Source organism: Lingula anatina, chromosome 5 (assembly GCF_051362555.1).
Source record: "Lingula anatina isolate TDL-2025a chromosome 5, LinAna3.0, whole genome shotgun sequence".
Lineage (NCBI taxonomy): Eukaryota > Metazoa > Brachiopoda > Lingulata > Lingulida > Lingulidae > Lingula > Lingula anatina.
The window spans coordinates 15025197-15051082 of NC_141771.1; the positions used below are offsets into that span (position 1 = coordinate 15025197).

At 38.7% G+C, this 25886-nt stretch overlaps 5 protein-coding genes across 5 annotated transcripts; 3 read left to right on the top strand and 2 right to left on the bottom strand.

Moving 5' to 3' along the window:
• Positions 1-988: 988 nt before the first annotated feature.
• LOC106179402 (uncharacterized) lies at positions 989-4276 on the top strand. The gene is made up of 6 exons (XM_013563022.2): positions 989-1122; positions 1443-1642; positions 1899-2039; positions 2495-2608; positions 2973-3129; positions 3505-4276. Exons 2-6 carry the CDS (start codon positions 1445-1447, stop codon positions 4122-4124), a joined length of 1230 nt encoding a protein of 409 aa, XP_013418476.1. The 5' UTR covers positions 989-1122; positions 1443-1444; the 3' UTR covers positions 4125-4276.
• LOC106179401 (Na(+)/citrate cotransporter) lies at positions 4197-13548 on the bottom strand. Its single transcript, XM_087013544.1, has 13 exons — positions 13346-13548; positions 9969-10118; positions 9637-9752; positions 9323-9459; positions 8815-9109; positions 8381-8515; positions 7846-7935; positions 6805-6909; positions 6298-6410; positions 5985-6106; positions 5598-5759; positions 5223-5360; positions 4197-4682 (listed from the first exon to the last, which is right to left on the bottom strand). The coding sequence occupies exons 1-13, from the start codon at positions 13448-13450 to the stop codon at positions 4527-4529; spliced, it is 1824 nt and encodes a 607-aa protein (XP_086869670.1). The 5' UTR covers positions 13451-13548; the 3' UTR covers positions 4197-4526.
• A 1208-nt stretch (positions 13549-14756) lies between these two features.
• LOC106179391 (core alpha-(1,3)-fucosyltransferase-like) lies at positions 14757-19353 on the top strand. Its single transcript, XM_087014315.1, has 2 exons — positions 14757-14835; positions 16994-19353. Exon 2 carries the CDS (start codon positions 17084-17086, stop codon positions 18308-18310), a length of 1227 nt encoding a protein of 408 aa, XP_086870441.1. The 5' UTR covers positions 14757-14835; positions 16994-17083; the 3' UTR covers positions 18311-19353.
• A 102-nt stretch (positions 19354-19455) lies between these two features.
• On the top strand, positions 19456-21434 carry LOC147761712 (core alpha-(1,3)-fucosyltransferase-like). Its single transcript, XM_087013619.1, has one exon. The coding sequence runs from the start codon at positions 19715-19717 to the stop codon at positions 20939-20941; it is 1227 nt and encodes a 408-aa protein (XP_086869745.1). The 5' UTR covers positions 19456-19714; the 3' UTR covers positions 20942-21434.
• A 122-nt stretch (positions 21435-21556) lies between these two features.
• LOC106179389 (uncharacterized) lies at positions 21557-25886 on the bottom strand. Its single transcript, XM_013563003.2, has 6 exons — positions 25736-25886; positions 25201-25403; positions 24088-24228; positions 23741-23854; positions 23240-23396; positions 21557-22927 (listed from the first exon to the last, which is right to left on the bottom strand). Exons 1-6 carry the CDS (start codon positions 25839-25841, stop codon positions 22389-22391), a joined length of 1260 nt encoding a protein of 419 aa, XP_013418457.2. The 5' UTR covers positions 25842-25886; the 3' UTR covers positions 21557-22388.

Here is a 25886-nt window from a genome sequence, read left to right on the forward strand (position 1 = left end):
TTAATAGATATAAACATGAATGAATGATTAATAAACATAATTCAATAAATAACAGTGAAAACTTGAAAAAAAAAGCATTAAGGACAAAAGCAGACAAAAAGATACACTTTACCAAATTCATGGTCACAGCCACAAACTTCCATTCTTTGCATAAACAAAAAGAACTGCATACTACAACAAGGAAGAAAAAAACAGACAACGACGCATAGACATCGGGAGTTTTGATCGTGATAGCCCTAAGCGCGCATGCGTCAGCATCAGTCATTTCAATATGTGGGTGTCCTTCGATTCGGCGATTTGGTGATTCGATCCGACACGCGACAAGAACAGCAATTATGGCCCGTGTTCGTGTTCTGATAATTGGGGAAGTAGAAGCCCCTCTCTCCATTTCAGCTGCATAATGCCTGATCACACGTAAACTGATGGATTTGTGATTTGCATTAATACCCTCTTGCACGGGATGAAGGTGTTGACACTAAGTTATTTTCACCTTTTTCATTCGCCCTTAATCGTGTTCATATCCTCGGTATTTGTCTTTTAAGAATGAATACTACGCAACGCCAACTAAATATTATGACATTTATGCCATTACATCAGAACATGTATCCGAAATATAAGGAAATATAAGCAATTTACACCCTCTTCGGAATCTGATACGGGTAGGCCTGCAATACGTACATTTTGAAAGAAAAAAATACATGTTAGCACAGAAACAATAAGTTTGGTTCATAAACTCTGACTGAGACACTTGTCTTAGTCTCAGAACAATCCGTTTGGTAATCTAGGCTAAATAATCTATCAGCCTACTCCAGAACCTTTTTAATCAAGGGGTGGTGATTGAAAAACGATAAAGTGGGGCTTTACAGCTTTGAGCATCATGCATATCGCGGAAAAAAATCACATTATATGTGGCGGTTTCTTTAACATAGACCAACGACTGTTTAGAGTAGGAAATGTCATTACTCCCATTTCCTTGTAGCTTGTTGACATACATGTACAAGTACTTCCTCTAACGGCACGACTCAGTCCACTATAAAAAGGGACGTGCTTGTCCCTGGAGGTCAGTTTCGGAAGGACATCGGACATTGACCGACCATAACCGCACAGCAGTGGACACTTGAGGTACTAGCACTAAAGCTCTCATGAGAAGTTCGTGCTTGAATGTTTCTAACAGATAACTGGTTCGAATTTGCTATCTTTTTCGACATGAAAACATTTGCATTAGTATTGTGCTGGACATGTACGACTCTAATAATGACCTTTTTTTTGCCTATGGACACTTGCTGGGAGATATTTAGCGAAAGGAGTATAGTTGGGATTACGGCAAAGTATTAAGCTATATTTATTTATTTTGAGTGCAGAGATTCATGTTTCCCTCTATTAATAGTGATGTCCTCGCACTGCTAAATCGAACCCTTATATTAGTTGTCTTTTCTCTATAGCTATGAAGCCGGACACCGTACTGTCTACCAAGATGTTCAACGAGCCTCAAGAAATGGCGCGTCAAGGAGAGAGTAAATCCTCCAACAAGAAAAAATTCGCAATTGGCGCCGTCACGCTCGTCATTGTGGTTGCCATGGCAGTGGGCGGAGTTTTGCTTGCCACTCATATGTCGCAGAAGGCGAGCAATGACATGTTGAAGGTGAGATATGGATGACTATTATTCAGTTTCTAGAAATGCACTTCAATACATTTAAACAAAAATGGTTAAAATGTGGATGGTTTTTAAGTTACTGAGCGCGTTTCGTACCTATCTAGACGTTTCGGATCGATCGCCACATGGTAGGCGCGTCGATTTGAACTCCCAAGTGCGGTAAAATGAGTAACCAGAATTAATGTTGCAGAGAGAGAGAGAGAGAGAGAGAGAAGTCTTAAACTTAGTTTCGTTTCTCTTCAAGGCTTACCTTGTCACCTTCAAAGACGACAGCTCAGAGTTCCAGCAAGAGATAGAGATCAGTGCCTCCCAGAAACTGGAAGCCGTTCACGTAGCAGCTGAGAGCGGAAAGCAGGAAACCTTCGTCCTCCATGATTATAGCACGGTAAGTACATGTATGCCATTTTAGGTACGCTCAAAATCAGCCTAACATGAACAGTGTAGTTTGATAACTTGGGTTTTCACATAGACTACAAGATCCCGCTGTGCATAAGCAGCTCATTTTTCTTTTTTCTTTTTTTTTTCTTTTTTTTTTTTTTTTTTTTTTGGAGGGGGGGTATATTGTTTACTGGCAAAAGTAATTGTTTCCTTGTGATAAAAATGATAACAAGTAGCAGTAAAAGCAATATTCTTATTATTTTCATTATCACTGTCGTAATCATCATCACTACGATCATTATCATTATACTTGACTAATTAATTCATCAGATTATGAACTTATTTACTTTTGAGCACTGAGCTGAACTGTGACTCGACGGGCGTTATGACACAGCAGATCAAGTGTCATCACTATTACATATTATTACTGTAGCTACAAACACCATTTCTTCGTGTTTTCAGGGGAAAACTGCCTTGAGATTCGCAGGCGACACATCTTGCTATATTCGCAGCATGGAAAAGCGAATGACAAGAACTAATGTCACCGGGTTACAGCAGAGCTACCAAGAAGCTCAGGTAATTCATTAACTTCCTAATCCAGGACAAATTAAGATTACAAGAAGAGAAAAGCAATGACGCAAGGCGTCTGTGTTTCTTAATATAACTTTCTATAGTCTAGTCGTAATTATCCCTGTAGCCTATGCAACTTGGACCTTATTATACGTGAGAATATGTACCGCAGCCTTGAATGATACTTGCGGTAGATGAAAAATGTATACTGAAATATAGTTTGTAAAAGAAGTTGAAATACTGTTCTAAAAAGAATTACCTAACTTGATTAAAAGTAATAAGTATTGCTAGTACACCAGCGTTGCTTGAATAACGTGACCACAAGCATAAAACTCTTCCTATATAAACCATTTCATATATATTTCATCAGCATCAGACCCCTGGGAAGATCTCAAGCGTCGAGCAATCCTACTACCAGGCCGTGGACGCTCCCGTTGACCGTTCTTCTCTCAGCAAGGCCGTCCTGGATTTCTGTGCTGGACACAAATTGCAATTTCTTGAGAAAACTACCAAAGAAAATATCAAAGGTAAGGGACAATATTGGGTAATTTGTTTTCTAACCAAAAATAGACCTTTTATTTTGTTTTCTAATCATTAATAGACTTTTTTTAAATCAAATTTATCCCTCATAATATGCCAAGTTCGGGTACTGTTTTATTGCCATATTTCGAAAAATAAGAATATGTGGTAGGGATTAACTGTTGCTCGGCTTTTGTTTATTATTATTATTAGTAGTAGTAGTAGTAGTAGTAGTAGTAGTAGTAGTAGTAGTTGTAATAGTAGTAATGCATAAACCAAAATAAAGAACAGATGATGTCATCAGGACTCTATAAATCATTCACTCCATTGCACTGATCTTGAAAAATATCCAACTCAAATGTGACTGATATTTTCTTCTGCAGCAACAGCCACTTCCAAATCAAGAAGCCGCCGCGATCTGTTCGACAATTTTAGTGCGTTGGCCACTAGGAAATTCTCAAAAATCAACGCTCGTCTTGGAAGCAACGACGACGACGGCAAGAAGTCTGGGGGAGACGTTGGCGCTGCCTCTTTTGGAGGTCCACCCCCTCCCCCACCCCCACGCGACGTCGGTGCTGTTGTACCTCTTGGCAATGCCTACGGTCCTGACGACCCTTACCTAAACAACGGCGGTGTTGGCGGTCGCAAAGATCCGTATCAAGGCGGTGGTCATGCCGACCGTTACGATTCTCACCAAGGTGGCGGTCATGCCGATCCTTACGATTCTCATCAAGGTGGTCATGTTGATCCTTACGAGCCTCATCATGGCGGGTACCAGCAAAAACAAGTCGATGTTCCGTGCCAGAAACAGTCCGCTTGCAAGGTCAACGAGGGATGCACCGTCCGCACCGATCGCACTTGTGAGGATTACGGATGGTTCTTCGGGAACCGTGGAGGAGTGGGAAGAGGCAGATACCTGGACGACGCCCGTTGTTTGAGGTGGAGATACGTGGATGTTAAAGACTGCGTTATTGTTAATAAATGCGAGGATTTGTGCACTTAAAATGCGATTCACTTTCTGAAATGTGTGAACTGTATACGGGTTATACATTATTTGTTTTAAAGAACGAGTAAGAACAATTTACATGGTATTTTATTTAACATTGGTACCTATGATCTCATTTCAATTAAGTATAAAATCAGTCTCATGCTCTGCTTAATTGTCAATTCACGGTGTCCTTTGTACAATTTTAAGTGATTATAAAAATATATTTAAAAAAATACAAACGTTTGTTTTCATTGCATAGTAATTAAATGCACGCTCCTACTAAAAGCAGTCCTCGCATTAAAATCTAGAATACGAAAACGCCTGAAGGAAACGTCCGACAATTGAAATACTATATGTAGGATACTATCACGATGGAGCATTTACTATCCTATCTTTCCGTTCAAGCAAAGGTGAGGGTTAGACAAACACCGTAGAATTGTGTCCGTAGCTTTGTACCAGTGAGGTAGAATTAAATGGGAAATCGCTCCATTTAAAAGCTGCGTAAGCCCAAGTGCTAGCTCCAAGGTTAACGATTGCAAAAGAGACGATGTTTAAGACGAAACCGACTTTTACCTGAAAAAAAAAATTAAAAAAGTATATTTTGCATAACAGAACAGAAAAGTTTAAGTGGTAAATATAAAAAAAAATATAGAAAGTCTGTTTCGACATAAATAATCAAATTCTGCAAAAAAAAAAAAAAAATTTTTTTTTGCAAAAAGAAATCCAATCAATTTTTCGGAGGATCCCACCCTATTACCAGTCCCAAACTCTCAGCAAATTTGATGTAAAGCAATGTTAACGCCCATAACGCATGTATGAAAGTGAGTACATTGTACATGTAGTTTTGGGCTCAGTTTCATTTCTCCAATATAAAACATAAAACATTATTTGCGACTTATTAAAAAAAATATAATCATACCAAGAAAAGCACTCAGAGAGTGCAGACCTTCGCCGGGACAAATGATTAACTAATAATTAACAATTGATTCATTAATTGTGGATCACCACCACAATATAATCATTTGTTCCTTGGCCCACGCTTGATAGGTTCTGAAAAGATCATCCAATACTACATACTACACTAAAATCGAAGGCAGAGATTTAGCTACTCACCATGTCTATTATACGAATCCTCCCATAAGCAAAGACGAAAGCATTAGCGCTGGTCCCGACTGGTAACATAAATGTCATGTTTGTGCATAATTCTACCGGCCACATTATGTAAACCGGATTATATCCAAACTGCACGGCCTGGGGAAATAATAATAATAATAATTATTATTGCTGTTGTTGTTGTTGTTAAAGTTTCAATAATCATAAAAAAATTAATGTAATGAAACTAAAATGTACAGGTAAAATATGTTATTACACATTAGTTACAAACTATACACCCATCTAATTTATTTATTTATTTAGTATTATTATAATTATTTTACGTAATATTATTCATTTCAGCAGGCAGAAATTAAGGTGGCTTTCTTGACTTACCACGCCCCCAACAATTGGCATAAACAGCGTGGTCGTGGCTGTGTTTGTCACAAACTCTGTCATTACCGTGGAAACCGCACATAAAACCATTATCAATTGCCAGGGAGCCAGATCTGACAACGTAAACAATTTAGCACCAACCCAATCTGACAGTCCTGAAGCCTAAAGTAGAATATATACACAACAAATGCTTGGTACGTGTGTGCAATATAAGAAAGTATTTTGAAGTAAAAAAAAAAAGTATTTATCGTTTTATTGGAATCAACCTTTCACTACGCATATACGGTTTAATTCTTTTGATTTACGAAAATCACTGCATCAAACACCAACTAAGTGTCAAAATAAATACGATAAATAGACTAAATGAATTTTAGAACTATTTCCCACCTCGCACGCAGCAGCAAGCGCCACTCCACCGCCTATCAATATAAGTATATTCCACGCCACCTTTCTCTGTGCATAATTCCAATCCATGAGAGTCTCCGGGGAGTCTTCATCTTTGTCTTCGTCTTTGCAAGCACAGGAAAACAATGAGTTATTTTCACATACTTTTATAACATTTTCATAGTTTGCAAGTAGAATGTAAAGAAAGTAAGCTAACAAAAATAAATGATTCAGCAATAGGAGACTGTTACAAATGGTTTATGTGCATCCATTGCCCGTTTTTTTTCAGTGCACGTACTATGCATTTCACACTTACCATCATCAGATGTAGAAGTGTCTGGTGAAAAACCAAAGTACTTCTTCGGATTGGAAGGAATAATGAATAGGGAAAATATAACAGCCATGGCGGCGGTACCATCCGAGACGTAACTAGCAAAAGGAAAACAGCTGTCAATTTACAGCAATTCAGAAGGATGTTCCTTATTTCAGCAAATGGATTGACAAAAGCAGGTAAAAATATAACACCCACACACACTTTTGAAACATTCGGTATATCTATTCAAAGCGTTACTCTATTACAAATTACGTTAATGTAGATTACAAACTGCTAAAATGGCAAGTGCACCATGCGCCAGTAATAATTGGTATGTCGAAAATGCTAAATCAAAATCTATTTCTTAATCTAAACACGAGCTGTATTTTAATGTCATCATTGCGGGCACCATTAAATCAATCATCACGATAAAACAAAAAAATGTACTATTGACACTATTGGACACTTTCTGTGTTTAGACGACTACATTATGAAGCCGTCTTTCTTTACCCCTTTTTGAAGCCTACAGACCACCCGTCTATAAATCGTGGGTCTCTAGTCAGCCATAGTAACGACAGCAAGACGAAATGTACCAACACCGCCTTCTCTGCAAACCTAATGATTAAATGAAACGAGAGAATGAATCACAAGTCTTGAGAGACATAATTGCACTTCATGCTGTTTGTAATTCTAAAGTACATTACTGTTAAATTATGATATTTGCCCAGAGGCGATTGATATTTATAATTGCAATGAAAATAGTCTCCAATTATCGATCAACCAATAAATAAATAGACAAATAAACTATAAAATTCATTGTTTAAAATATAAATGAATCACCGTAGGTTGGTTAATTATACAGTGTAGTTATGAGGCCATTTATGAAATTCTTTTCTGAAGGCATTCTCGCCAAATAGCAATCAACTTAAGCGGCCTACTGAAGCTGCTAGGGGGTAAGATAGCAAACGGTGCTGGGCGTAACTTCATCCCTGAATAAGATTTTAGCACGAAAATTGGCAGAGTATACTAGGCTTTTTTTCTAAGTAAATATTTCAAACAGTATAATCCCTTGTCGTCATTTTGGTTTGAATGTTTTAATTATGGCGTTATGAGCCCCTAATTACGGACTTTCATTAAACAAAAGCATTATTTTGCTTTAGCAACGATAAAATCTTAACTACGGCTTTTAAGAAAAATCGATGACAGGGATTTGGAGTACTAAATGATGTCATTAAATAGGCGTTGAGAGAATCGGGTAAAAGAGAAATTTGAGACACCGATTTTTAAGTTTTTACCCCAAAATCGCAACTATGACGTCATCCGTAATATGAAATATGTGTAAATGTTAATTAATTTAGTCACTGAACGCTGAAGATTTATTTATTACCCAAAAGAATTTATGTAAGGCAGTAAATAAGGAATTTTTGGCGAAGGGTGACACTATACTTAAGCTGAAAGCAATTTAGCAAGAAACCCATCGAAGCTGGTTCGATCCCGTAAGATCGATCTAGGTATGGGAACCCAGTCTTAAAAAGCGCCAGCTGTACTTACGTCATGGAGCCCAGTTGTTCATATTCCTTCCTCAGTACTTTGTTCACTTCTTCCTTTCCTCTGAAAGCCTGGCCCTGACAAAACGTGTCTCTACAAAATGGATGCATAATATAATCTAGCATTAATATAAAGTAATGCAAGGTAATGCAATACAATATAATGACAAAGTCATGCTTCACATTGCAACATACTTAAAGTGAATCTGCATGCACCAAGTGTTTCAAATAACCGAGAAAGTGAAAAAAAATAGTTATAAATCAAAATCACTGTCCTGGCTCTAAATTTAGTATGATTTGAACTGGAGAAATGTGAGTTCCACAGGCTGCTGATATAACATGGAACACTAGAAACACTTCTAAAACAAAACTCTTTTATTTTAAAAAGGTTTATGTAGAAATTTTAGGTAAAATGTAAGTTAAGACATTGGTAACAACCAACCAAATCAGCAAAACGCTGAATTGTGTTAATGCATCTGAAATCCCCGTGTCTCTGTGACACCTTTTTTTCTAAGTAAATATTTCAAACAGTATCCTACCTCCAACCCAAGAAAAACAACTGCAGGACGAAGCAAGTGCACAGCATGACTAGAAGTGACACTGGGAAACCGTAGATCAGCCAAGACGCAAAGGTTATACCAGGGTCGGTCAGGGCTTTTCTGTCACTGTATATTCTGGGAATATAAATATAAGAAAAAAAAACTTGGAAAAACTCAGGGATGGAATGAAGAGACACGTCAACAGAAATAAATACGTTTATTCAGAGTAATAGATAACTAAAAAGAAAGATGACTGAATTATAATTTTTAAAGTCTACATGTAAGATTCTCCTTTTCTTCTGAAAATGTATCCTTACTTAACAAAATCTCAGAGAATTTTATCCTTTTATTACTTGTTTACATTAATGACTTTATGAACAAAAAATACATGTAGATAACTAAATATATTATCTAAATTATAAAAAGAAGCTCACTGATCTGCCACATCTTTGAATATAAGATTTGTAGAATGTCCCGTCAATGTGGCTGTGCCCCCAATACTGGCAGCATACGCAATAGACAGAGTGAACCCTTTTTGCATGTCCCTTATAGAACTGGTAGATCGGCGTTTTGGTTTTTCTCCCGGAGACTTCTCCACGTCGTTTATTTTATTGTGTGCAAGATCGACGTCATCCGCTTTCACCACGCCCGTGTCGTCATCGGATGAGGCTATATACGCGGGATTCTCGCGATAAGCATCACCCTCTGACGAGATGTTATCTGGGTTCTCTGCCAAATTGAATGAAGATAATTAAGTATCATTATTTCGTGTGTTTTCAAAACATACCATGTATAGCAGGTGAGAAGGAATCAAAAACTCAGTGGGCAGGCTTACCATCAGAAAAAAATAACGATTAAGGGATACCGCCATATTTAAAAGCACTTGTTGGGGAACCTTTATCCGAAAGGATTAAACTCGGAGAGTAGAAGCAATAAGCATACCTTCATTCTCTGTTTCCAAATCCTCCAGACGGAGAAGGATCGCCTCTAGGATTGGGAGCATCATGGCGACAGTGCTGCCAGTGGTGCTCATCCACATTGCCAGAAACCACGTGATCAACATTAGCCCAAACAGTAACCTACGTTTCAATAATATACATTTGTAGATCAACACGTTTTCTTTCATTTTTAAATTGTTTGGGTTTTTTATTTTTTCAAATCGATCATGTTTTTTATGCAAAACTCGAGAATTTCTTTCTTTTTCAGTTCAAGACACTCAGAGAGAGAGAGAGAGAGAGAGATAGCGAGAGAGAGACCTTTTTGGTTCGGTTCCGACTAGAAGTAACATTTTTAATGCCATCCGTTTGTGAAGGTGACATCTCTCTATGGCGACGGCCATTATAAATCCTGCTAGCTGTAACATACTAATGTCCTGGAATTCAAAGTGAAGCAATGTAATCTTTCTTCTTCCTTTACTATCAAATTAATCCAACTGCAGCACAGTTCCTTGTACCAGAACATATTAGTAATATAGTATAGCAAAACAATACGCCAGTGCCACTATGTTTAGTTTTATTCATTCCAACTATTTCCAAATCACATTTTCAAACCACACACACACACACACACACACACACACACACACTACCTTCCAGTATTGTTGGCTGATTTCCTTGGCCGTCATTATCCCCAGTAAAGGTACCAGAGCGACAGGGATCAGCGCTGTCATTGCCATGGGTACAGCTTCTGTGATCCAGTAGATCGCCATCAGCAAGGCGATATAGCCCGTCTTTCCGATCTAAGGTGAAGCAGAAGATAAAATAATAAAGATGTTATAGAGTTGCAATTGAAATTCCTTTTTCAAAACAATAATTAAAATAAAACATTTCTGGAAAACCACATTACAACACCTGTAAAACTGTAATCTGGCAGTATTTATATACATTATTTGTATAGGGCTTCCCACCTATTTTTATCAGGTGAGCACAGTGGTATCATGATGTCCATCTATTTCTGCACCCATGTGTAGACCTGACAGATTTCAACAGGTTAAAAAGGCCAATCGGCTGCGAAGTTCGCCAGCCTGTATGTATACGACCAATCACAAAACATATCGCACAGATTCTCGATGGGCAGCGCCGAACTGTGTTACAGATACTAAACATCGGCGTTTCTATCATAACGGTGTAAGGTAGCTAGGCGCGCCTAAAGTGGAAGGTGATAAACAAAGTAGATGTTTAATCAAAGAGACAGTCCTCGCGATTTGCTTCTGTTTACTCTTGTATCTTAATCCCTTTCACTGTTAAATTTAAATGTCTAAAGGGTGGTTGGGTTTACTGACCGCATACTCGGTATACTTGGCATCGACGCTCATCTTCATGACCTTTGACAGATAAAGAGCCCTAGAATTCCGGCTTATGTGATTTACATCGACAGCTGATTTTCTCTGACATTTTTTTATAAATTAGTATAAACAGTATAATTAAATGTCGACTCAAATAATCTATTTTTGAAATAACTTGCGAAACTTGCGTCATATTTTCGCAATTAAAATACAAGTAGTACATGCCCTAACGTACATCTAAAACTGTGTGATTTTATCAGGAAATAAGTACATTAAACTTTTCGGCATTGCTCGCAAATCAGATCATTAGAATTTATAATTGCGATTGCCAAATCAGAGACTTATTAATCTTGTTCATGGTCCGGTTGTAAAAAAAAAGGTTTGTTGCAATCACCTCATTATATGTTGGTCTGAATCAATAAGAACATTTATACAGTGTTGGGGTCTGGGCCATAAAACTGATACACAAACACTAAATAACTTTGAAAACCTAAGAGATGCTATCAACAATAAAATTGAGGAACTATTTTGGAAAGACATGGAAAGTGATAACTACAGTAAACTCAGGACATACAGATTACTTAAAAAAACCTACACCCCTGAAAAATATCTGTCAATGAAAGTCACCCCATCAGAAATGAAGACTATTGCAAAAATACGGATTAGTGACCACGAATTAGAAATTGAACGTGGCCGCTATACATCCCCTAAAACCCCTACTGAAAATCGCAAGTGCCCCCACTGTAATGAAATTGAAACGGAGATCCACTTTTTACTGAAATGTGAAGAACATAGTGACAGAAGAATTAGATTAATGATACCTCCTGAGCAGGAAACAGATCATGAAAAAATTCAGTGGCTGCTCAGTCCAAAAAGTGAATCGTGTTTGAGAACATTATATCTTTATATAACTGAAAGTTTGAAAAAACGACACACCCATCAATAACAATAGTCGTTTTATTCTGTGCTGCTTCCCAGTAATCATTCCATAAGTATTGTATAGATTTGTATAATTTGTTGCTAAGTTGTTATGACTAGTGTAGAGAGCCTGTAAAATGTAATATGTATGCATTTTAGTGCTCAATAAAGATTATTATTATTATATTATAACCTGCGAACCGCAATTCCCCTTAACAGCCATTTCGGCATTTTCCGTCTGAACCAGAAAATTCGAGAAAGTATAAGCGATTCTCCCTTATCATTCCTTATATTCGCGGTCATGAAAAAGAACCATGTGTAAAAATCGAGACACTAGAATAAAGGTTGACTAGATTCTTCTCAGTTTATAATGCAGTGCTCGCAGGCAGCATTTTTGCAGTCGTATCATAAAATCGCTGTTTAAATCATTAATTCGCCGAGCATAGTCACGCAAGCCCCCGACTCCCATGTCGCAAACAGTGAGAACCTGTTTTAAGGCAAGAATCAGCTTAGGGCTCATTCTCTACGTAGATCGATCCAACTCCACGGGAACTCTCGCTGAATGCAATCAAACAGTGCCTCCTCTTGTTTCCATCGTACTCTTATAACCACCAATTTTGCTGTGTTTTACTCAACTCAAGGAGGAGGCTTGTTCCTCGTCAAACTGACTGCATTCAGCGAGAGTCCCGGTGGGGTTGGATCGATCTGCGTAGAACGATAGTTTCATTGGAAATGAGCACTTAGACAGAACTGCATGGATTTTCGTGCCTGGATTATTTCAAAATATCATTCAATTGGGACTCATTAACTGATCAACTACCATGGTATACACTGTACCTTAAGAGCTGTGCAAGACATCTTACTTGCGTTCATATTTGCATTTTGGATAAGATGATTATTTTAGGATTAACCAGAATCGCTGAGTCAATATCTAAGTTATACCGATTCGAGATTTTCGCACCAAATCGGATTTCTTTCGAGAAATTTAGCGCTTTTCTTCTCATGAATCATCACTACATTCGTCTCTGCACTTGTACTCGATGTTTTATAGTCTTTACAGGATATTAAGAAATAGAAATATGGATTTGAGGCATATCAAAACACGTACGGTTTGTCTTTAGCTGCCAGCAATCTTCTTGTTGCTTTACGACTTTCTGGCCTACTTTCTGACGCCCTGACAGATGGTTATCGTCATAATATGTGTAGTTATTCAACTTGGCGAAGGCATTGACACAGAAAGGATTAACCATATACAAGGAAGCCAGCTGAAATGATACTTTTGTCTCACTTGTTTTTGTTTGTTTTCTAATCGGAAATTAAAAGCAGTGCTTTAGGAGGGACAAACGTTACATGTGCGATATTTGCTAAGAGCAAATGCGCTCCTTTCACCTCTTCAATATGCCCAACCTATGGCAATGTCTGACCCATGTCTGCACCATCTCTCTCTCTCTCTCTCTCTCTTTCTCTCTCTCTTCTCTCTCTCTCTCTCACACACACACACACACACACACAGAGGGGGAAGAGATACGCACGAGGGCATGCCTCCAAACATATCTCCAAACGTATACATTATACAGAGACACAGTCCCTTGTGACCGCACTGGGGTACTGGTCCACTATGTAAATACATGCAGGGGAGACATGTGTGTGCATATACATTTACTTATATATACTCGCGTAGCTAAACATAACAAAGATAATTTAAGTGAAAAGGTACGCGTACATGTAGAAGGCACCGTGTATATGCACAAAAGAGTACTTACATCATCACCAGTGAGAATAGGCAGAGGGAGTAACAGTAAGGGTGTCAAAATAACTACCCAAAACCTCTTGGCGGCCCAGCATCTCCTGAGACGTTCACCTGCCATGACGGCGGTTTCTCTTGCTGTTCAGGTGAAACCCGGAGTCCACGTGACACAAATCTTATAGCGCCTATATCAGCGTCTGCATTAATCTCAACGTTGACAAAGGTACATGTAGTGCATACGCTAAGATGCTTACGGGAGGTGACACTTGTTTAGGTTTAAGGTTGTAAATCTGGGTTATTTAATATGTTTGTTTTTAAGGACATCGGTCTGTATTACATTTTTCTTTCTTTTCATTTTTATTTATTTATTTATTTATTTATTTATTTATTTATTTATTTATTTATTTTTTTTTTTTCAAATTTATATTCAAAATGTGTATGCTGGTAATCACAGGTATGTGTTTGTGATGATACCTTTTAGATAATATGTGGCAACACATACCTGCATAGATACGCATTTGTGACATAAACTGTGGGACAATATACTGACATCAACAACGCAATGCACAGCATCCTACGAAAAAAAAAAAAAAAAACGATACATAGTATACACAGACGCAGTGCTTACCAGGGGCGTCACCAGGCATACGCACGGATGCACTGTGCGTACAATTTTTTGAGCCAACCATGATATTATTCTCCATAAATTCAGTGTATTTTTCACGGAATATAATCGTACCTGAGAATTTTCAAAATCTGTGCGTACAATTTTAAATGGTCTGGTTACGCCCCTGCTTACATTAACACACACTATCTCCATCAAAATAAGAGAAAAAGAGTACGTGTTCTTGCACCGTTCAGGGCAAAAAAAAAAAAAAAAAAAAAAAAAAAAAAAAAAAAAAAAAAAAAAAAAAATGATTTGAGTTGCAAGTCCGGCCACTTATATGGAAAAAAATTCTTATTGTAGGCACTACAACACCCGCCCATCAATTATTCAGGAACAGACACAGGCGCACACATAAACGAACATAACTGCTAACAATTGTTAAGGTAGCACTTTTTAAACGGTTTCAAATAGATGCAATATGCACTAACGCATGGAAAATAAAGGTGCTCAGTACTGTCAAATGACAGCCAGTTAGTGCTTTTGTCGCGATGCGGGATCATTCAAATCTTTCAACAACGCTGCACATGAAATTCAGAATAAGACTCAGATTCATCTGCTTGTCTAACAGTTATGCCGCCACAATATTATTCATGTACATGAAAAGAGGGTGGAAGATGTCACCAGCGGACTTTCGTATGCACGAAGTTCGTCAGGAAATGTCTCCCGCCCTCAAGCAAACTTTCGAATGATCACGTGGACCATGCCAATTCCGCCGCTGTTGATTCTGCGCAGTACATTGTTTCCTGGTGGATAACTTATTGTCTTGTATTACCTGCATGTTCTATTTAGAGCAAAATGACTGGTAGGCTTATCGAGTGTACGAACTGAGGTATTGAAAGGTAAGATAAACATTTGACAGTTCCTACCTGACAAAGTAGTTCATACTCGAATAACAGTAAGTGATAGAAACGGAAAAAAAACTGCACAGATGTCTTGGTTGAATTTTCAGGCCTACCCAACTACCAGACTCGGCACCTAAGGATCCTGAATTAACCGGTATATCGGACCACGCTACGCGTTTTCAAGGTGTGTGTCAGATCGCATTACGGAGTATCATACCCCAGCACAAATTTTGTAGCACGGCTGCGGGCTCATCCACGCTCGGCTGAACAACCTGAAACTGTACTCTTACTTTAGAGTACTCTATTTTATTGTCTCTATGGGGACTTTACGACATTCGGTTTGAATGTTTTAACCACTTTTGATAGGGCTTTTTTGCATTGTATTAGATTAATGTGGCAGTCTAAGGTTCATCTAGGTGGTTTTCAAATTTATGCGCCCGGTTTTAAAATCATATAGCGATTTTACGACAGTCGTTTACTATCCAATCAAAGTGACAGCCGAGCATGCCAGGGCTCATCCTGTCGGTGTTCTGGCTGATACTCCGAAATGCGATCTGACACACACCTTGAAAACGGGTAGTGTGGTCCGATATACCGGTTAATTCAGGATCCTTAGGTGCCGAGTCTGGTAGTTGGGTAGGCCTGATGTTTTATCTCCTTACGTTTGTGGCTTAATCATACACGTACATGAGTGAATATTTTATCAGACGCCATATGGTTATGCACTAGTAATATAGAAATCATCGGTAAATATACCTTAATTTGAAAGGCTTCTATCTATATATGCTCTATTGTTGGTTTCTTGATATTTTAAGATAAAATCCACGGCAAATAGATGTGCATAATTACTACAGGGCAGTGGAACGGATGTCATAAAGTCACGTCTTTGAGCTTTTATCACTAATAACCCTAATTTCCTATGACTCTAAGCTATAACTAAGCTATAGCTATAAGCAAGACAGCCTAACATTGTCTTTTTATAAGAGGTTTATCGGAATTCCATGCCGGAGGTATGGAAGCGTGTAAGGGTCACAACACCAACACCAAAAACAAACTTCACAACACCAACACCAAAAACAAAGCTCACAACACCAACACCAAAAAGAAAGCTCACAACTTTTTGTGAGCTTTCTTTTTGGTGTTGGTGTTGTGAGTTTTCTTTTTGGTGTTGGTGTTGTGAGCTTTCTTTTTGGTGTTGGTGTTGTGAGCTTTCTTTTTGGTGTTGGTGTTGTGAGTCTTCTTTTCGGTGTTGGTGTTGTGAGCTTTCTTTTTGGTGTTGGTGTTGTGACCCTTACACGCTTCCATACGGAGGATTGTTCTTCATACCTTTTCGCCAATTACAATGATTTCAGCCATTTCATCTGCAGGTTATGTTGATCCTAGCTTGGCCTGGCATTCCTCTTCTTGAATCTGAGGCCGCATTCACAACCAAAGTTGTTCCGCGGACTAACAGATACGCGTATTCAATGTGGCCGGCCCACTTGAAAGCTTACAGTGTAATCTCCGCGGTGAATCTATTCAGTGTCTGTTAGGGGATTACTCGGCAATCTTTCAAGTGGGTTGGCCATATTTGATCCGAGGATCTGTTAGGGGCCATTCAGAATAGATGATCCGAGTGCTAACTCATCCGACGACTAATTTTGACCGACCGCACTTCAAAAGCGTTCCCGGTGATTTCCGATGGTCTCCACGCCTCCACACGCACCATTAAACGGAATACATCTCGGCTTTTAATTTTAATTGCTTAATTTAAAAAGGTTTAATTGCTAGGCCTCTGCAGCGACGGCGCGTGTGCAGGCGGTGAGACCATCATAGAATAGGCGACATCGCTTTTGAAGTGGGGTCGGCCATATTTGGTCGGCGGATCAGTTAGTACTCGGATCATCTATTCTGAACGGCCCCTTAGTCTGCGTATCATCTTGTTCTGAATTTGCCTTGAGACTACGGAGATTGCTGTTGCATACAAATTGTCTTACCCCGCAGCTAGTCTCTTAAAGTCTTTGAGTGAAACAGCTTTGGATTCGACCTAGATAAGGGCTATTACAGAGATACCTACAATACGCTTTGCAAAGGAAAGGGATTAACATATATTGTTGCATTGTTATGTGAATATTTGTGTTTGTGAATGGTATACATTTGTTAAATCCTTTTTCAGATACTCACTGACCAATCCTGTGACTTTTTTTAAATATTGGGACTGGCAGAAAGTTTACGCAATTGGAAGGATACCAGTGTTTTTAGATTCATGGAGGAGACCTCCTGTGTTAAAAGCCCTTCAGGGAGTAGGACAAACGGGCTTTGCAACGTTAAAAAGTCGTCCCATACAGCAATCCTATCCATGACTATATTTTTCGGCATATCTTCATTATTCATGCTCTTAAAACTATCAGACGTCCATGGAATAATCTGGGCTTCTATTCACCACCGGCTTCACAATGCAGCAGACATCGAGATGGACGAAGGCCAGACTGAGTATTGGCCTCAAAAAACTGACCCCAGGTCATTCAGCAAACCGAAGTTGATTTTGTATTGGGATCCAGGTCCGGGATGGCGTTACATGAATCTCAGGGCGCTTACAAAACCAGTTTTTAAGTCACTAGGCTGTAAAATTGACCACTGCGTCTACACCGAGGATAGGTCATTAGCCGACCAAAGTGACGCAATTGTATTCATGGCCAGAAGTTTGGGCAGTAAACCTAGAAAATTACCTCACCAGCGCTGGGTGTGGGTAACGCACGAAAGTTCATGCCACACCGAGGAAGCTCATGGACCATGGGCGGGGATGTTTAATTGGACCATGACATATCGGCTGGATTCGGATATTTTTGCTCCGTGGTATTTTCCAAGAAAACGAGATAATGTTTTGGTGAAGAATTTTACGGATATCGCTCTGAGGAAATCCAAAATGGTGGCTTGGTTTGTAAGCCATTGTGCTACCAGGAGCAGGCGAGAGAGTTACGTGAAAGAATTGCAGAAGTACATTGATGTTGACATTTACGGACAATGTGGTCCACTCAAATATTCTAGGAGTAAGAATAAAGAATGTGAAGCACGCGTATTCAAAGAATATAAATTCTATCTTTCATTTGAAAACAGCATCACAAAAGATTATATATCAGAAAAATTTTGGAAAACAGCAGAACACAATATAGTTCCAATTACGCGCGGAAGTCCGGCAAATTACTCCAGAGTAGGGATACAACCAAGCTGGCATATTTCCACGAGTGATTTCGCGTCACCAAAAGATTTGGCTCGATATCTTCATTATCTAGCCACCAATATCACGGCATACGTGAAGTATTTGGAATGGAAAAACCATTACTACACAGCCCCGCGTATTAAATCGTATTGCGAACTGTGTGCAAAACTTAACGATCCGAGTGAGCCGGTTAAGTGGTACCCAGAGGGAACGCTGACAGAATGGTTAAATGAAGGAGGTTGCCTGTCCCCAAATGATTTAAATTTTACATAACACAAACGAACAAAGATTGGAAGTAGATAACTAAACATGGAGAATGGATTCACTGAAATATCATGATGCTATATGAGCTGTGGTTTCACTTTACCTCGACTTCACCGTACCTGTAAAAGAGATGTTTTGGATCTCCATATTTTCCAGATTATCGTCTATAAAAGAGTTCCACGCTCTACAAAATACCCTCATATCAGTGTCTAGTCATAGTAATGGTCGCTGTTACGCTTGGACTCTTCTGGCTGTTGCCAGCGCATTCAAGCGGCAAGGCATTTCTTGGGATAGGTTTTTAGAGTTCAATCTGGAATAACATTCCAGGAAACGGTCAAAAATTGTCCAGTTTGGTCCAGTTTTGTTGTAGGACATGTAGGCCGTTGATTAGGCGAGTAATGGCCTACCCACATACTGCCTATGCAGTTCAAATGCAGCGATTTTGATGACCAGGGTAGCTGCTCATTCCCATGGTTCTGTAAGTTATCTGCTATTAAAAGTGCTCTGTGTGAACCGGCAAACTCACCGTGCAACCTAAAATTGTTCCTAAGGTGGCCCCCTATCAAATGATAGTCAATCGATTCCCAGATTATTCCTTTATTTGGTCTGGTTAATATTTTTGTCGATGACTACCATTGGTGTTTTGGCACCAATGTGTTATCCACTCCAAATACTGACGCTGTCAATGAACCGAGTCACTTTAAACGCGGTACACGCTTCGTCGTAAGCCTCTTCTGGAAGTCTGTAAACTCTGTATTGACTACTTAGGCGGCACAGGTGAAATCTGACTTCAAGCGACCCTATCATTATACACTCCCTCTATTGTATTTTCCACCGCATTAATCGCAGTGTAATCTTCAAATGGTCTACGGGGTAAATATACACATCCTTAATACTAGTACGGTAAAACTGCACAGATGTCTTGGTTGAATTTCTCTTTTTTTTATCTCCTTACGCTTGTGGCTTAATCATACACGCACAAGTGTAAATATTTTATCAGACGCCATATGGTTATGTGCTAGTAATATAGAAATCATCGGCAAATATATCTTAATTAGAGGGGCTTATATATATATATATATATATATATATATATATATATATATATATATATATATATATATATATTGCGGTTGCATACAAATTGTCTTACCCCGCAGTTAGTCTCTTAAAGTCTTTGAGTGAAACAGCTTTGAATTCGACCTAGATAAGAGCTATTACAGAGATACCTACAGTACGCTTTGCAAAGGAAAGGGATTAACGTATATTGTTGCATTGGTATGTTCCTTGTAAAAGGACTACCTTTGTTAAATGCTTTTTCAGATACTCACAGACCAACCCTGTGACTGTTTTTAAATATTGGGACTGATAGAAAGTTTAAGAAATTAGAAGGATACCAGTGTTTTTCGATTCATGGAGGAGACCTCTCGTGGTAAAAGCCCTTCAGGGAGTAGGACAAACGGGCTTTGCAACGTTAAAAAATCGTCTCATACAGCAATCCTATCCATGACAATATTTTTCGGCATATCTTCATTATTCATGCTCTTAAAACTATCAGACGTCCATGGAATAATCTGGGCTTCTATTCACCACCGGCTTCACAATGCAGCAGACATCGAGATGGACGAAGGCCAGACTGAGTATTGGCCTCAAAAAACTGACCCCAGGTCATTCAGCAAACCGAAGTTGATTTTGTATTGGGATCCAGGTCCGGGATGGCGTTACATGAATCTCAGCGCGCTTACCAAACCAGTTTTTAAGTCACTAGGTTGTGAAATAGACCACTGTGTCTACACCGAGGATAGGTCAATAGCCGACCAAAGTGACGCAATTGTATTCGTGGCCAGAAGTTTGGGCAGTAAACCTAGAAAATTACCTCACCAGCGCTGGGTGTGGGTAACGCACGAAAGTTCATGCCACACCAAGGAAGTTCGTGGGCCATGGGCGGGAATGTTCAACTGGACCATGACATATCGGCTGGATTCGGATATTTTTGCTCCGTGGTCTTTTCCAAGAAAACGAGATAATGTTTTGGTGAAGAATTTTACGGATATCGCTCTGAGGAAATCCAAAACGGTGGCTTGGTTTGTAAGCAATTGTGCTACCAGAAGCAGACGAGAGAGGTACGTGAAAGAATTGCAGAAGTACATTGATGTTGACATTTACGGACAATGTGGTCCATTCAAATGTTCTAGGAGTAAGAATAAAGAATGTGAAGCACGCGTATTCAAAGAATATAAATTCTATCTTGCATTTGAAAACAGCATTACGAAAGATTATATATCAGAAAAATTTTGGAAAACAGCAGAACACAATACAGTTCCAATTACGCGCGGAAGTCCGGCAAATTACTCCAGAGTAGGGATACAACCAAGCTGGCATATTTCCACGAGTGATTTCGCGTCACCAAAAGATTTGGCTCGATATCTTCATTATCTAGCCACCAATATCACGGCATACGTGAAGTATTTGGAATGGAAAAACCATTACTACACAGTCCCGCGTATTAAATCGTATTGCGAACTGTGTGCAAAACTTAACGATCCGAGTGAGCCGGTTAAGTGGTACCCAGAGGGAACGCTGACAGAATGGTTAAATGAAGGAGGTTGCCTGTCCCCAAATGATTTAAATTTTACATAACACAAACGAACAAGGATTGGAAGTATATAACTAAACATGGAGAATGGATTCACTGAAATATCATGATGCTATATGAGCTGTGGTTTCACTTTGCCATGACTTGCCCGTATATGAAGTTCATATTTCTATCAATTAAAAATGACTTAGAATGGGCTCCCATACCTAGAGTAATCTAACAGGCTCGATCCATCTCCAAGGGGTTTCTCGCTAAATTGCTTTCAGCTTAACCGGCTTAGATGTCTGGCACGCTTAATCAAGCTGCTAAACGATAATTGATTACCCCCAAAAGCTTCAGTGGGCGTGACAGACATCTAAGCCGCTTAAGTTGAGTGCAATTTAGCGAGAATCCCCTTGTAGATAGATCGATCCACAGTTAGTAGGATGTGGTCTGGGAATGGTCCTAGCTGGTAAACTAAAGGAGCCGTGTTGGATTCATTAAAATTTAATGATGCTGTATGAGCAGTGATTTCACTTTGCCATGGTTTCCCCGTATATAAAGTTAATTATTCTATCAATTAAAAATGACCTAGCTGGTACTCTGTATACGAACCATGGAAGCAGCAGGAGCCAGTACGAGCCATAGCTAATTGGTTTGGAAAATGAAAAGAAGCGTAGTTGGTATGATATATGTTTATTAAAATATACCGGGGTAATAACAGCTGATGACAGGGTAAGATGAAGGTAATATAGAAATGTTGAATGAGTGCATTTCAACCTAAAACTGGCCAGCACTTTCAGTAGGTTAATTTGAGATCAATACTCTTTAAATTGATCTAGCTGTGCTTTGCTTCCGAAGGCAATTTGACTGGTACATAAGGGGTTCTTAAAGGCATAATAACTCTTTGTATGAGACCTATATTTCACAATAAAAACCTTGTGAATAACTAATAGAAATATAATATATTCTGTTTTACCACAAAAACAGCAGTTATAGCTTTTATTCTGATATTTGAACTTGTCTTTAGACCACGCGACCTCCATTGATGTCTATACGTTGTTAAAATCTCTTAAGAGATTTTAACAAAAAACCAAACTTTTTAGAAAAAAACCAGGGATTAACTTTGAATGTAAAAATGGATTCATTAACCATTGGTAAGTATGGGAAAATTGTTGTTTACTCCAGGAAAATTCATTTTTTGGCCGAAACGAAGAGTTATTATTGCTTTAACAATATTCTGACTAAAATTACATCGATATGTGTAAAATACTTTATACGGAAAATATAAATGGTTGAGCTAAAGATGGTTCTGAGCCATTGAACAACATTTTTACAGACACGTAGAATGCAAGGAATGTCGTGACATCCTGAAAAATTATTTAAGAATTAACCAACTTGGCATCAAACTCTTTAAGTCTTTCATTTAATTTTCTCGTGCTCCTGTGAGATCTGTTATTCCTTTCTGTAAAATGCCGTAGATGGACAATGTTGTTGTTGCATTTTGACAATTTACGTGCAGATCTTTTCACATTTGTTAACGTTGACACAGTCCTTAACATCGGCGTACCTCCATCGCAGACATTTGGGGTCGCTTACATATCTCCTGCGTCCGATCCCTCCGCGGTTTCCAAAGAACCAACCATAGTCGGCGCAGGTCCTTTCGGTTTTCACGGTACAGCCCTCCTTCACCTTGCACGCAGATTGCTTGAAGCACGGCCCTCCGCTTTTTGGCGGGTAGCCGCCATGATGGGGATCGTAAGGATCAACGTGACCGTCTCCCTTGTAAGGATCTTTTGGCCCAGCGTGGACTGGCGTGTACGGGTCTTTGTGACCGCCGCCAAGGTAAGGGTCGTGAGGATCGTAAGCGTTGTCGATTTGGACAGCGACCCCGAGATTACGTGGAGGAGGGGGTGGAGGATGGCCACCGAAAGAGGCAGTGTTTACACCACCACCTAGGCGACTCTTGATGCTGTTTAGTCTCTTCTTGGCGTAGGCACTGAAACGATCGAAGAGGTCACGGCGATTCCTTGTCTTCGTGGTTGTTGAGGCTGTTGGAAGAGAAAGATGAAAAATTCAAACTTTGTATACATGATATCAATCATTTAATATATCATATATTATTCATTTTTAGTTCTTTACTATCCGAAGTTCCCGCATTTTCAGAAGTATTTATATCATTTCTTTTTTTCATGATGGCATCCATCTTTTTTTACTCACTTGTTCCCATATTTGTCTATTCATATGCTAATTTATTTTGCATGTATGTTTTTATTTATTTAGTTCATTTATGCATACATTTTCACATAATTTCCTTTCTAAAAATCTAAATATAAATTTCAATAAGTTGTACTACGACATACCTTCTATATCCTCTTTGGTCGTTTTCTCAAGAAGTTGAAGTCTGTGGCCGCCGCAGAAGTTCAAGATGGCGTCACTGAGAGAGGCGCGGTCCACCACTGTGTCCAAAGCATGGTAGTAGCTTTCCTTTGTCTCTGTGATCTGCCCAGGGGCTTGATGCTTGAAAACAAAAGTATAATAATAATAATAATAATAATAATAATAATAATAATAATAATAATAATATAAAACCGCGGAGGGGTTGGACGCCGGAGATATCTTCTTCTTCTTCTTCTTCTTCTTCTTCTTAATACCTTGTAGATCCGGTTCAGTCAAAACCAATAATCTTTTTTTTTTCAAATCCGAAATTAAAATTTTGGTGTATTTTCATGGTTTGTTTGTTTTTCATTTTTTATATATTCAAAGCAGAAAGGAAAAACAGCAGTTATGATATTTATGAGACTGGGTATATTAAATGATATGGGTCATTGAACAATATGAATATTCATAAATGAAACAATTACCTCAGCGCTCTGATAAGCTTCTTCAAGACCAGTCACATTTGTTTCTGCCATGTTGCTATCCATGTCCCGGATATAACAAGACGTGTCGTCTGCGAAACGAAGAGCTGTCTTTCCCTATTGGTGAAAAAGATGTATTTGATTATTTAAGTCTGTATCAGATCACTATAGATGTTTAAAATACACCAATACTCTCAATTTATTCTAAAATAAGATAATTAAGATAAATCAAGATAATGAGAAAGTGTTGGTTACAATGATTCAAATTTAGAAAACAAACACATTTCATAAACGATTATACCTTCTTGATGGTCATTAGGTATAACAATTCCACATATACATATACTTACTGATTTATAGTCATGCAAGACGAAGGTTTCTTTCTTCCCGTCAGATGGAGCCACATGTACTGCCTCCAGTTTATCCACCGAGCTAATTTCAACCTCCTGCTTAATTTCTTTGGTGTCCTCTTTAAAAGTAACTAAAAACGCCTGAAAACATTAAAAAAAATAGCTTTATGATCGTATAGTCACCACTTAATTTGATGACAGACGTTTTTCTATTTAACTAACATTCCAGTGTGAATCTTTTGATTTATTCATTCATTATTTTTTTCTTTGCAAAAAGAATCCTTTTTATTGAAAATCTGTAAAAGATATTTCAGAAATCAAAGGAAGTTTTCAGACACGCCTTAAAATACGTGCATTACCACAGATTCGGGACGCACTGAATGGGGGGGGGGGGGGGGAAGACTGAGTGGGGTCGCACTTCCAGACGAGATACATGTTTTATTGGGTTTGCAATCTTTGATAATCGATCATGGACGGGGATGCACAGCAGGCACATCCTCACCCCTAAACTTCAGAGATCTCCCGAGGCCCTTCCCCATTTTCCCTCGCCCAAAAAATACGCACTACGCGTGAAACGAAATTAATCAGTCATTTTTATATAATTTCTGTGCCTACATGTTTCACAATTTTTTTTCTGGTCTACATATTTATATATTAGGAGAGTAGGTAGACAGTTTTCTTAATGCACCCCACATCCCGTCCAGTTCCTTAGCAATATTTTGTATACTCTACCAGTACCGTAGTCAGGAATTTCAAATGCGAGAGGCAATTTTTTTCTTTTTAAAGTGGACCTTTTATCATGAAACCTCCGTGAAAGTCGATCAATTTTTATCCAAAGCGGACCTTTCCCGGCAAAAAGGGAAGTTCGTTCAAAGCCCCCCACCCTCCCCGAAGCCTCCATCCCACAACTACGGGCATGCTCTACTGAATCGTGTCGCAATCCCATCTGCAACGAAACTCAGGCACCTCTCACTTGAAATACCATCTTGTTTGCTTCTTTAACAATGTCATTATTGCGATTATAGATGTTGTTTATTTTAATGAATAACATAAAAAACCTATAGCCTATATTTTAATAAATAACATATAAAATCAGAAACCTAAAAAACTCACCTTCAACATATCGGTGTTTGCTTTCTGTGTCATGTGGGTGGCAACCAAAACTCCGCCCACTGCCATAGCAACCAAGATGACAAGCGTGACAGCTGCAATAGCGCCGTACTTTTTCTTGTTCGAAGTTTTTGCTCCTTCGGAAACTACGACCACTTTAGGTTCGTCGAACATCTTTGCAGATACAACGGCTTCTGGCAACATTACTGGAAGGAAATAATGTTTTTAAATATTAATCTGAAACTGAGAACATACGTTATTTCAATAATGTTTGCAACTGAATACTTCGTATTCTGCAAAAACATAATGTGTAAAGCAGTATCCGTAAGGTGTACAAGCTGTAGGGTTAGAACAAAACATAAATAAATAAATAAATAAATAAATAAATAAATATTTAATGGAATTAAGAAATAGATGAATGAGTTATCAACAGTTTTAAGTGATTTGGAACGGAGCCATAATTTTTTGTAAGGTAAGCAATGTTACCGTTGCAAAGCTTCACACTAACCGACAATGCTTTCTTAAACGTATAACTAACCTTCAACAAAATCAGCAAGCAGCTCAATCAGAGGATCTCCGTTCTTCCCCGATCTCGACTCCACTGCTACCTGAGACCAAAGCGTCCAGTTATATACTCCCTCCATCGTCTTCGAATGCGGAAATAAGTAAACAAACCACGAGGAAATATG